Source organism: Trachemys scripta, chromosome 5 (genome assembly GCF_013100865.1).
Source record: "Trachemys scripta elegans isolate TJP31775 chromosome 5, CAS_Tse_1.0, whole genome shotgun sequence".
NCBI lineage: Eukaryota > Metazoa > Chordata > Testudines > Emydidae > Trachemys > Trachemys scripta.
The window spans coordinates 13,479,393-13,492,434 of NC_048302.1; the positions used below are offsets into that span (position 1 = coordinate 13,479,393).

General features: G+C 39.9%; 1 protein-coding gene across 2 annotated transcripts in view; it reads right to left on the minus strand.

Annotated features, from left to right (window-relative positions):
- CNOT6L (CCR4-NOT transcription complex subunit 6 like) overlaps positions 1 to 13,042 on the minus strand; it is a 65,231-nt gene that overhangs the window by 14,809 nt on the left and 37,380 nt on the right. For both annotated transcript variants that reach the window (XM_034771038.1, XM_034771037.1), the window contains exons 2-8: positions 10,725 to 10,846; positions 9,313 to 9,499; positions 8,513 to 8,598; positions 6,055 to 6,144; positions 3,397 to 3,465; positions 1,521 to 1,678; positions 271 to 425 (exon numbers count right to left, since the gene is read on the minus strand). In XM_034771038.1, the coding sequence (XP_034626929.1) occupies positions 271 to 425; positions 1,521 to 1,678; positions 3,397 to 3,465; positions 6,055 to 6,144; positions 8,513 to 8,598; positions 9,313 to 9,499; positions 10,725 to 10,836 (857 nt within the window). In that variant the 5' untranslated portion in view covers positions 10,837 to 10,846. The remainder of the gene's footprint in view (positions 1 to 270; positions 426 to 1,520; positions 1,679 to 3,396; positions 3,466 to 6,054; positions 6,145 to 8,512; positions 8,599 to 9,312; positions 9,500 to 10,724; positions 10,847 to 13,042) is intronic.

The following is a 13,042-nucleotide window of genomic DNA, read 5'->3' on the forward strand; positions in this document are numbered from 1 at the left end:
TGTGTATAATCTGCAAAGTGAATGGAAAGGTACCATTGTAAGTACACCACTAACAGAAGCACAACGCTGTTGTTTGACAATGAAAAAAAAAATGTACTTCACATTAATTTCAATTTTTAGCTTTCCAGCATACTAATTTGCTTGCCACTCATTGCAGCAAACTGATAGTTTCATTAATTTTTTTCAAACTTAAGGAAAAATGTTTCCAGGGCTGCAGTTTGATTCTTTACATTTATCAAAAAAGAAGATATCTGTGAAGCTGTCCCTTACTTTTCAGTTTTGAAGAATATTGCACAGCCATCCACATGCTTTCTCTCCTGCTCAGACATGATTTTGGCACGTGACTTTGGAGAAAAAAATCCATCATACCCACGCTCTTTTAATGCTGGCAGAAAGAGGGTGAAGTATTGCTCTGTTTCCACTTCCTGGAATTGAATACAGTTAAAATTACAATGAAGAAAATCAGTGACAGGTTAATAAAATAAGTAAATACTCCCACCACTCTATGTACAAAACCAATACAAGCATATGATGACAAATAACTTGTTGCCAAAACCACACATTTATGTTGCTTACACATGACATTATATCACATTTTAGACTAGTTGTCTGATGTATGATAAACAGATTGGGATTCCTGGAAATCAAAATTAAAAGGACATTTTAAGAAGGAAAAGTGGCAGGCGTATTTTGAGAAGTTGTCCTGAACATCAACAGGAAACCACACCAGTTGTTTTTTGACAGCTAAAAAGTGGATAGTCTTCTAGGTTACAAATTCTTAGTATGCAGCAGCCATTAGTGTTTGGCTTGGTGAGCTCTCTTTTACTGAAGGGTTCTCCCCATTCTAGAACAATGTATTTTCTTGGACACCAAACACCACTGCTACTCAGCTTGTGTCAGCTTTTTAATTCAAGCAGCTATTCTCTTCCTCCTGGGTGATGGTTTTTATTCTTATAATACACTATATCTTGTTTAAAAACAAAAAGTAGATCATCTTTAAAGCCAGCACCACTTAACTGTACTCAACGCTTAGGATAAACTCCTACCAACATGATAGCAACATATGTGCCAATTCAGCGGATCACGGCTTAACTTTTAAGCGTGTGTGTAGTCCCCTTTGATTTCAACTGGACTGCTCACATGCTTGAAGTTAAGCATATACACAAGTGCTACACTGGATAGGAGTCACAACAGGAGATTGGAGAAAACAGCTTTTTGGTTAAAACACAATTTCTTCCTTTACTCAGTAAAGCCTGTTGATCTATAGCAACCCAAGTAGTAAAATATTTAGGAGGCTTATAGATAATAAGTAGAAATTCTAATGCAAGTTATGTATTAGTTTAGCTAGTTTTCTATCATTTTAAAATTACAACAAGGCAACTATGCACACATTCTGTAACCAACACTTTGAGGTTCACCACTAACAGTTAGGATAAAATGCTTTGCACAGAATATTGGCTCAAAAGGTGGTATTCTGTTTTCAGATAAAAGCCAAAAAATTGTTGTTTTGTTACTGTTACCTGAAGACTAATGATATCTGCATCCCAGTTCACGATTTCTTCCATGATTCCCTTTTTTCTATACTCCCAATTTAATGCCCAGGACGGGCAGTAGCCATATAGCTGCCGGGTGGCATATTTATCACATAACACATTGTAACACATAACTGTGAATGAAGCTAGGAGGAAACATAAGAGGGGATTACTGATGAATATAGATAAAACATAGTATTTTTTCTTAAGATATCTATTATTGTATCTTACATCCCCTGTGTTGGAGAGTAAGTCAATATCTCAATAAGAGCACTGGGTTTTTCCCCTAAGAGTTTAATTAACTGGACTCCTTTGAGCAAAAAACTGGCATACAAGGCTAAACTCTGGGAAAAAGCACCTCTCACTTGCATGTGCAAATTATGCATCTGTTTGTGGAAAAGATAACTGTTCGCAGAGTTCTTAGTTGCTTAGCCTACATTTGCACTATTACCCATTTTGGGCATACTGAAACCTGGAAACAACTATTGTTAAAATAAAGTACAGTGGTCGGTGCATACATGCATCTCCCACTGACATCAATGGGAGTTGTAAATGCAACCGATACGTCAATCAGGTCCCTATTTTAGGGTTTGTTTTGCACTTTAGTGACTCAGCAAGAATCCGGAGGAGCCAAGGGTCTCTACAGGATTTTTGTTTGGGAAAAGCAAGGAATATAGCGGAAGCGATTGCTAATTGAGCCGAGAGCTAATATCTATTGCTTTAGCTACTTTAAGGAGGCAGGAGATTAGTTAATTAAAAAAAAAAAGTTAAACAGCACAGGAAGTTGATGTTTGCATGCACAGCAGAAGGCTAAATATAGCAGAAATGTCATGAAAACACTGACAATGTTCCATCCATATTACGGAGAGTTACAACTATACCTCGGTTATTAAAAAAAGAAACCTTAACAGAATCACTGGCAGCCTTAATTATTCGCTACACTAATGGCATTGGGGCAATACTGGGATTCTGAAGCCACATCATTCTCTGAAACCCTATTGTGTTATCACTAAAGTAATGCATTTTGGTTTGAACAGAAAAAAGTATTCTTGTTCTAAAACAAGCAATTTTATTAAGAAAAAAAAGGAGGCGAGAGAGGAACTTGTACTGGGCCAAGGAAAGCTGTTCCATTTTTAATTTTTTTTTTCTTAAAGTGGATATTTGCAGTTCAGTACAAGCAGCAGCAGAGGGCACCAAACTAACTTCAGTACCAGGCATTCCTGTGCTTGTCCTATTGCAGCTGAAGGACCCGGGGAGCAGAGAGAAGGAAAGAAAAACAAAAACAGAGCCAAGAGCTTCTGGAACTACATTCAGTAGCAGTCTAGAGGTGTTGCCTGTGGTATTTGTGTGCAGTTATTTTATGATTTTCACTATTTCTGTGAATCGGTCATGAAAGTTTCCTTGGTTTAAGTCAAACTGAATTCGGTATCTGCCTTATCAGGGCAGTCATTGGCTGTACACCTAGGAGACACTGAACTCTGACCTTGGGAAGGTAACTGCTTTTGCACCAAGTGAAAAGTACAGGCGAGCCTGTGGTATTCTTCTCATCCGGTGGCAAAAAACACCTAGAGGGGGGCCATTGTTGGCACAGGGAAGAACCCAAAACAGTTCATGGCTTTTTTTTTAAACTTTAATTCTCTGTATGATTTAGAGATTATTGCAGTCAGTTAGCAATAATCTAAATAGATCTTTGCCATCGAATAAATTGTAGAAAGTTTAAAAATATGCTGTTATTTTTAGACTGACCCAAATTTTAAAGACATAAAACTTATGCTTAAGACTGTTAAGGACAAACATTTGACGTGTTTTTCAACTGTCAGCAAAGCATTGACGGAAAAGGAGGGAGAAAGGCCACAAAAGTTACCTGAGGGCAGAATTTGGTCTCGTTCTTTTAAAGTAATCCACGGCCTTGAAGGCAACTGTTCTGGATGAACTGAAATTACAAGAGTGATTCATTTAATTTAGTGTTTCTAAGTATCCCTGTAAGTCACTATCTTAATTTACAATCAAGCAGATGGCTCAGCAGCACTGCTCCATAGTGTGCGAGACAAACCCAGAGAGGAGCGAGCTATGCCCCAGTCACATGAAATTCCAAAGCCTGTTTAGGCTCAAGGAAAGAAAGAGGGGTATGAATCATCATACAAAGGCCTAAAAATTGTAAGTGCAATAAAATAGCAAATTCAGCAATCATATAGCTTCTCCGTGGTTTCTCAGCACCTGGGAATCCTCTGTTGCTCTTAATATATCACAAGGCAGTCACTGAAACACTTCTGCCCCACTGTGAAGTTGACCAAATTTTCTCATCTGGCATTGTTACTGAAATCCCTCTCCCTGGGGACCTTATTTACGCAATAGTCAGTTTGCATGTACTGCATGAGTGGCAATAAAACTCCAAAGGACTTTGTCCAAGAAAAAAGCGTTTTTTAAAAATGGTATTGAGGAAATTGTGTGTAATAAATCCAGGTGTGATGGATTGACTTTTCTTTATTCAATTTGCATATAAACTGAAGTTTCTAACAAACTGCACTAAAGAAAAGTTATGGGAAGTCATTAATGTTTAAAGAATGTCTGACCAAAAGGATCCTGTAAATCTTATTAAGGTTTGTATTTAATGCTTCTTCAAAAAGACAAAGTCTGTTTGTAGACAGGACTACAAAGTAAATCTCTCAAATACACCTAATACTTTAAAAAAATAAAACAGACCTACAACCAACCTCTATTTCAGTTTGTGTCCAAATATTTGGAGGAGGGAGAAGGGGGGAAACTGGACACAAGCTAAAATATTCAGCAGTGAATTAAGAGTGGCTAAATTATAACCCCATAAGGACAGGATTTAAATCACAGTGGTATTTATGAGCATTTGAAATCATGCTGCTTGCAATCTGAATATAATAAGAGTGAAAAGTACCAAAATAGGAAATTGAAGTCCTCCGTTTACTAATAAGGTCTAAAGCAGGGGTGGGCAAACTACAGTCCGCAGGCCACATCCGGCCCATCAGACCATTTAATCCGGCCCTCAGCTCCAGTAGGGGAGCAAGTCAGAGTCAGGGGCCGCGGTTCCCAGCCAATGGGAGCTGCAGTGGTGGTGCCTGCGGACGGGGCAGCGCGAAGAGCCGCTTGGCTTAACCTCAGAGCCAGAGGAGGGACATGCTTCCGGTAAGTGCCGCCAGAGTCTGCAGCCCTAAGCCCCCACCGTGCCCCAACAGCCTGCCCAATCCCTGATCCTCCTCCCGCCCTCCGAACCCCTTGGTCCCAGCCCGGAGCACACTCCTGTACCCCAAACCCCTCATCCCCAGCCCCACCCCAGAGCCTGCACCCCCAACTGGAGCCTTCACACCCCTCCGCCACCCCAAAAACACCTAAATTCTTAAAGTATAGGCCTTTGCAAACAGGCCTCAATATCTATATCCTAACACCTGCCACAGCCCTGAGCCCCCTCCCGCCCTCCAAACCCCTTGGTCCCAGCCTGGAGCCCTGTCCTGCACCCCTCATCCCCAGCCTCACCCCAGAATCCTCAGCCCAACCCGGAGCTCCCTCCTGCACCCTGAACTTCCCATTTCTGGCCCCACCCCAGAGCCCTCACCCCCTCCTGCACCCCTACCCCCAATTTCGTGAGCATTCATGGAACCGCCATAGAATTTCCATACCCCGATGTGGCCCTCAGGCCAAAAAGTTTGCCCGCCCCTGGTCTAAAACAAGGACAGCGACCGTGCAAGCCTTTCCCACGTCACCCAGCAAATGTACCTCAACCTCTCCGGACGAAAGGATAGTTTGGTTCCTTGTCAAATTAATCCTTGTCTCTACTTAGGGCTTGTCTATACTTACGCGCTGGTTCGGCGGCAGGCAATCGAACTTCTGGGTTCGATTTATCGCGTCTAATCTGGACGCGATAAATCGAACTCAGAAGTGCTCCCCGTCTACTCCGGTAATCCTGCTCGCCGCGAGGAGTACGCGGAGTCGACGGGGGAGCCTGCCTGCCGGGTGTGGACCGCGGTAAGTTCGAACTAAGGTACGTCGACTTCAGCTACGTTATTCACATAGCTGAAGTTGCGTACCTTAGTTCGATTTGGGGGTTTAGTGTAGACCAAGCCTGAGACTGCCAACAATTATGCCAGTTTTTATAGATTTAGGGGACACTGATGCTCACCAACTTCTTTTGGATGTGCAGATCCCCTCAAGGAAGAGCTTTAGGAAAGCCAAAACCTTTTGTCATTACTGATCCGTTCTGGACTCATACCAGTGATCTAGCGGTAAAGGGCACCATATTTCATATACTAAACCCTGAGCCATCCAGTTACCTAGGAAGCTAGATTTCTTCATGCTCTACCCCGAGTTATATCTGTTACAATACTACTGTATCAATTTCATTATTTTAGTGGCAGGAGTCCCTGGACTCGATAGTAACATAAAAGCAGCTAGAAGTGATTCAGAAACTCAGACCCTCAATTCAATGCTATCAAATACAAGTGAAAGGGTTTGGGAGTTAGTTATGCATATCACACTCAACTTTTGGCTGTGTTACCTGCTAGATTGTCAAGCATGTAGTTCAGTAGCTTTCGTGTTCCATCTGGGTCCTGGTACAGGCTGAGAATATCCTGTGATAAAGGATTGCCTGAAAGAGATTCCGAACAAAACTGTGATCATTAGCTACCCAAATCAAAACTTGCACTGCAACTGGACTTTTCTGAAAGGGAGGAATAGCTCCCCCAGGAGGGGATGGACAAGATGATCCACTCGGTCTTTTCCATTTCCAATTTCTATAATTCTAGAATATAATAATGATAGATGACATAGAAATAGCTAGCATAGATAACAATAGATTTTCATTTCATTTCAACTGAGCAGTAACTTAAGTGGTTTATAGTTTTTACTTCAAACTCGCTAAAAACATTTGTTTTTATATTTGGAAATTATGCACTTAATTATTGCATAAAAACATTGTTTTCTGATATTTATTTTTTTAAAAAGTAGTGAGGGAAGGACAAAATGGGCAGTTCGAGGACACAGATAAGCTACTTGTAGCAAAATGTGCAGTGCCACTATGACGGGGTTCTCAAACTGGGGGTCGTGACCCCTCAGGGGGTTGCGAGGTTATTACATGGGGGGTTGCGAGGTGTCAGCCTCCACCCCAAACCCCACTTTGCCTCCAGCATTTATTATAATGTTCAATGTAAAAAAAGGGGGTTTAAATTTATAAGGGGGGGGGGGTCACACTCAGAGGCTTGCTATGTGAAAGGTGTCACCAGTACGAAAGTTTGAGAACCAGTGCACTATGACATATACACTCAAACTGCACCATTAAACACATGCATAGGTGGATGGGCACTGCTCCGGGGCAAATGTTAAGTCTCGCTGAGGCAAATGCTTGATACCATTCTCAAGCTTTCCCAGGCTGCATGCATTTCATATTACCAAGCCCAAAAGCTTCAAAAATCTGAACCGAATGTAAGAGCCAGCAATTATACTTTCCAACAATTTCTGGGTAAAATAGAGAGGTTTCGGGAGAAACAGCCTCACGATGCACTTCCTAACTGTGCATGCATGCAGAATGCATCTCTCCCCAAGAGCACCCAGACTCAAGGATTTTGAAACTTTGTATAGAGTATGCACAGTGCATAGTTTGACAGTTATGCCAAACTGAAAAACTGATTTTTCTTCAAACCCAGAGAATGCTCTTCTGCCCAGTGTGGAGTATTTTACTTGCAGAGTTTCAACTTTCAAAGATCAGTCTTCTACTACTGTCCTATAGGAGACTTCATTCACCCTTGCTTATCTCAAATGTGGCCGAACGCATTTTGCTTAATTTTCCAAATTAGCAAACTTTGGACACAGACCAAGTTTTAAACAAAGTTTTTGTTTGTTTGTTTGTTTTAAACACCAAAAAATAAATAAATTTATGAATAGGGTTGCTAGAAATCTGCAGGACATTTTGCAAATTCGGAAAGTTTCGGGAATTTTCCCCCTAAAAACCCAAGTCCTCAAAATACAAACTCTAATGTAATAAATACTCTCTTTATCAGGGAAGTATATGCATTTTTACTTCATTAGTCAGCCAGTTTTTGCTCTTCTAAAACAACCTCCACAGCCCTGAAATCTCATCTACTCTCCCCTTCTAAAAGCATTCATAATCCTTTAGAGTATCTTTCTTGCCATCTCAGCCTCCCGTAAATTGAAGACCAAGTATATTGGATTTTTTAAGAATGCAGAATTATTTTCATATGGAGAACCTGCAATAACCTCCAGTGGAACACGTGCAGGAGAATATTTTTTTAAAGTAAAAATGTAATCATATTATTGGACAAAGACAGGGTGCAAACAGAACACGGTGCAATACTATTTTGCTAGAAGAGGGAAATGTCCACAACTTGGTGCTTGTCCAGATCTGTTCCCTGCAACGCCTGCTTTTTGTTTTATATATCCTCCCAAAAAGTTATACATCTTCTGAGTAAATATTGATGTTTATTAGGAGACTAGAATTCAGACTAAATTGTTATTAACTTACAATCAGAACATTTTTAATAATTCCTCTACAGTCCTCACAGGTAGTCAGTCTGTCATACCTATTATTGTGAATTCCTCCTTCTTGCTCATTGCACAGGATGGGAACAAGAGTATCCAGATTCATAAAGACTGATTTGGTAGCCTTTCTATAATTTAATTGTTCTGTTTCAAGTTAGGTGTTAAAATTATTCTCTCCAAGAACAATAGAGTCATCTAAATAAAGCTGTTAGTAGATTTGATGTAGATAAGAATTTTTATTATAAAATAATGTTTTAGTATGATTTATACAGTTCTATTTATTAGGTATAATTTTGTTCTAGGAATGGGAGAAAGACGGTCTCTGGAGCAAATACAGCAGAAGCAGCCACGCATGCCACAAATTTAGACTATGACTTACTTTGGAAGGGAGTTTTAAAATACCATGGAAAGCTACAGAACCCAAAACTATCAATCAGGAAAATTATTAGAAGTGCACTTACCTTTCAAACCTAGGGTTTGTAGCTGGAAGAGCCGTCCAAGTTCATAAGGCAAAACCCGTAACAGATTGTTATTTAAAAGCAATTCCCTGCAATAGATGAAAAAGTAGTTGATTAGCATCATTTTAGAAGGATCATTCTCATGACATTATATGCTGTGATACTCTTGAGGGATGCCTACTTTGGTTTTAAAATGGTTATGCTTTCTATAAATAAGATTACAGCCTTTTACATCTCTAAGTTCAAAGATAAGGAACTAAATACCAAAATACATCAGAGAAAGGAGACAGCATACATGCACAAGGTCTCAAGTTTAGGCAGCATGAAACTACATTAATTTTTGTACTGACCTTTGAAGGTCACTTAAATGGGATAGGAAAAAAAATCTTTTTTTAAACTGAGTAAGCATTTTATTTGGAAGGGAAGAAGTGCTACTTGTGGGCTCAATGGCTAGTTGAAAGGGTTTTTTTATTTGCAAGCTGGCTGAAAGCCAGCATTGAACATTTGTAGCAATGGACATTAGCTCAATGTAATTAGTGAATTATCCATGTAAAACATTAGCCAGACATATGGGGATACTTTAAAAAACAAAATAAAACATTCAGGGTTTTGGAGGTTTAATGCTACAGAGGATTCTGTAAAAATAAAACTAATTTGCCTTGCACATCTATATTACTGTAAGTCTGTTAAGAGTTTTTCAGAAAAATCTATTCAGAAAGTTCAACGACAAAGTTCATGTTCACTTGTTCAAATATGCATCATTGACAGACTCTTGGGAAGTTAACCAGGGCAATGCTTCTCACCTGAGAGATACCATGTTTCCTAGTTCTGCTGGTAAACTTCTGAGTTTGTTGGATGATAGATCCAGGTAAACCAGATTATGGAGCTTGGCAATATCAGGTGGAATGCGAACAAGATTATTGTCATTGAGGTGTAGAGCAGTCAAGTGAGTCAGTGACCAAAGTGATGTACTTAAGTACCGCACTCTACCTAAAAGAGAAAATGTAAAGAAGTGGGTCTTCAAACATCTTTTTATTATGTCAAGACAACAGGCACAAATCATAGGGAATGAAGGGGTACACTTTTAAAGTGCTGCATGGAAAGATCAGATGTGGAAATCCCACTCCTGGTAATAGAATGGAATTTTGATTTCTTACCCTAAATAAGTGCTGAAATATACACCAGGAATAAGAAATGAACTCACTCAGCAGAATTTATCTGCAACATTTCGTCACTAACAGGTTTTAAATGACTATCCGATACTTATTTTGAGTAGGAAAGAAAAATGGAAAGGGGGAAAAAAAAAAACCAGAAGCAAACCTGCTTTTTGCAAGTTAGTTTTTACCAAATCTATTCAAACTCAAAACTTGACAGTGTTTTGAGGCTAAACTGGAAATTCTCTTGAGTGATCCTAGAAGTCAGGTGTTTTTCTTTAATTATGTTCTCTCCCTTCTCTGAAACAGAGCACCTTTATAAGAGAAGAGTTCATATCAGTGTTACTATACATCAAGAGTGTGACAGACCCAGACCAGTGGGGTCTGGTAGAGGGCAAATATACTGGTACTGGATGAGTAGTTTTCTGTTCCCTGAGTGACCAGAGCAGGGGCTACACTAGAGTAATCAGGAACCTGCTAGAACCAGTTAAGGCAGGCGGGCTAATTAGGACACCTGGAGCCAATTAAGAAGCTGCTAGAATCAATTAAGGCAGGCTAATCAGGGCACCTGGGTTTTAAAAAGGAGCTCACTTCACTTTGTGGTGCGAGTGTGAGGAGCTGGGAGCAAGAGGCGCAAGGAGCTGAGAGGGTGTGCTGCTGGAGGACTGAGGAGCACAAGTGTTATCAGACACCAGGAGGAAGGTCCTGTGGTGAGAATAAGGAAGGTGTTTGGAGGAGGCCATGGGGAAGTAGCCCAGGGAGTTGTAGCTGTCATGCAGCTATTACAGGAGGCACTATAGACAGCTGCAGTCCACAGGGCCCTGGGCTGGAACCCGGAGTAGAGAGCGGGTCCGGGTTCCCCCCAAACCTCCCAATTGACCTGGACTGTGGGTTCTTCCAGAGGGGAAGGTCTCTGGGCTGTTCCCCAACCCACATGGTGAATCTCTGAGGCAAGAAAATCCGCCACTAAGCGCAGGACCCACCAAGATAGAAGAGGAACTTTGTCACAAGAGCTATTCCTAATCAGCAATTTAGCCATGCCAAGATTTGAAAAAACTCACCCGAGATTTCTAATTCTGCCCAGTGAGACTTCTTCCCATTGGCTACCTCCTCTGCTGACATGATGGTGTAAATTCTGCGAGGATCTGGAGGATCATATTTTTCCTTTGGCATCCCTGTTAGTCTGAAAGATTGCCATGATTATTACAGTACATAGCTGAAAGAACAGATTTTCATTTTAAAACCGAGCCACCTGACAGATTATACTCCATTAACTTGCTTCTGCAAAAATGTGTGTACTTCAATGGTACTTCTCACAATGCATAAGTAAAGTTAAGCATGTGCTCATGTCTTTGCAGAATCAGGGCCAATGTTGGAAAGGGGAGTTTCTTCCATGGAAGTCTGGTTTCTAAAGTCAGAATAATTGCATTATTTTATACTGATCGACTAGCAGAATTTCAAGAATATTCCAGAATATCCATCTACTTGCTATTGAATATCCACCTCATTGCTATTGGATACAAACAAGGAAAAGTCTTCAGATCAGTGTACTGTATGTAATTCACAGCCATTTAATTTCCAGGTATAAAAGTCCCTTTTTTCAAGCTTCAGATTCAAAATTCTTTGTAATTTGGATCTGTGTAGGTGCATTAACCACATTTTTCCTTTCTATAAATGCTTAAGCTTTTCTTCTGCATTGTGCCTGCCAATGTTTAAATCAAGAATCTCTTACACTACCTATGATTAGTGAAATTGAAAAATAAGGTGGAAGGTAAATTTCCATTAGCATTATTATTTAATTATAGTGTTAGAGCCAGTCCAGCAATTAGATTTTCTGATTATCTCACATGCTTTATAGTCTTTTCAAACTGAGCTTGCGTTTACCTTGAATGGTGCCTTAGAATGTGTGCTAACTACTTATGCTAAACTACCTGTTGAACCTTGTATTTACCTGGTCCTCTCTGAATACATTTCCCAGATCTGAGGAAGAGCTCTGTGCAGTTCAAAAGCTTGTTGCTCTTACCAACAGAAGTTGGTCCAATAAAAGATATTACCTCACCCACTTTGTCTCTCTAAGTTCAAATGATGAAAGTTTTCAGCAGAGTGGAGAGCTCTGAAATTCCATTCCAGTAAAAAAGATTAATATATTTTACGTAACATGTGGTGAGCAGTGGTTCTCCCTATACACTCTTTCAGACTGTGCTGAACAACAAAATAAAGGCTTTTGATTCGTAACAATTATCTGTGGAATTGCTTTTACACACAACACATGTATACCTCGATTTCTTGAAATTTTGAGCAAAGTGGTTTACAGAATGCACGTTTTCCTTAGTAATTATGCTTCTAGTATATTTGAAAATGTTAAAATAATTGTAACTTCTTTGGTTTGCTGAAATGACAACTCAAAAAACCTATGAAGAATTTGAGGAAACTAGTTCAAATTATTTTAGCCAGTCCAATCAATAAGTGTTGTGCATCTCTGCTTCATCAGCTGATTGATCATTCACTATTTAGAAGATACTCTTCCAAATTCAGGGTTTCCATTGGTACAAAATAGAACTTTAGAGAGAGAAGGTGGGCGAGTTACAAAGCTTGTCTCTCTCACCAATAGGAAGAAGTTGGTCCAATAAAAGATATTACCTCACCCACCTTCTGTCTCTAATATCATGAGACCAACATGGCTACAACAGTGCATACAAAATATAACTTTGGCATTTTAAAGGGAAAGGCCTGAGTTATCAAAGCTTTCCTTTGAGCAACTGTCTCAGTTATTATACAGAAAACAAACCACCTTATGATGAACTCACAGTAAAATTTCACTTATAACAAATCTGAACAAAGGTTTCAAATATCTTCAAGCTACGTAGCAGTATGCAAACTAAAGTGCTAATGAGAGTGAACTTCCACTGACAGACCAAGTTGTATTGCAATAGAAGGGCTACATTGTTAAGAGGATTCTATACTCATGCAGCCCACGTGCAGCAATTTCATTCATCCAGGAACTGAACAGACAAAGCAAGGCTACAGCATTTGTCATGAGTAAATCAGAACCTGGTTTCAGAGTCTGAATATTAGGATTTTGCTAATGACTGATTTCAGGTTACAGATTTCACTGATGTACTGCTAAGTCTCCAAATCCATTCATTTTAATACAACAGCGCACTGCCCCAGCTCCAATTAAGAGATTCCTCCAGTCCCATCTGGGACTCCAAAAAGAAGCTCTTATTTCCACAGTATTTACAAGGTTCCTTGTTTTCAGACATGCACCAGGAACTTACATTACAGTGAGTCTGTATCTCCTTCTGTATTTTACTAGCACAACTCAAGCAAACCAGAGAGATTCTACAAAGTAATGAGGCACTCTCAGCCCCAGGGTCCA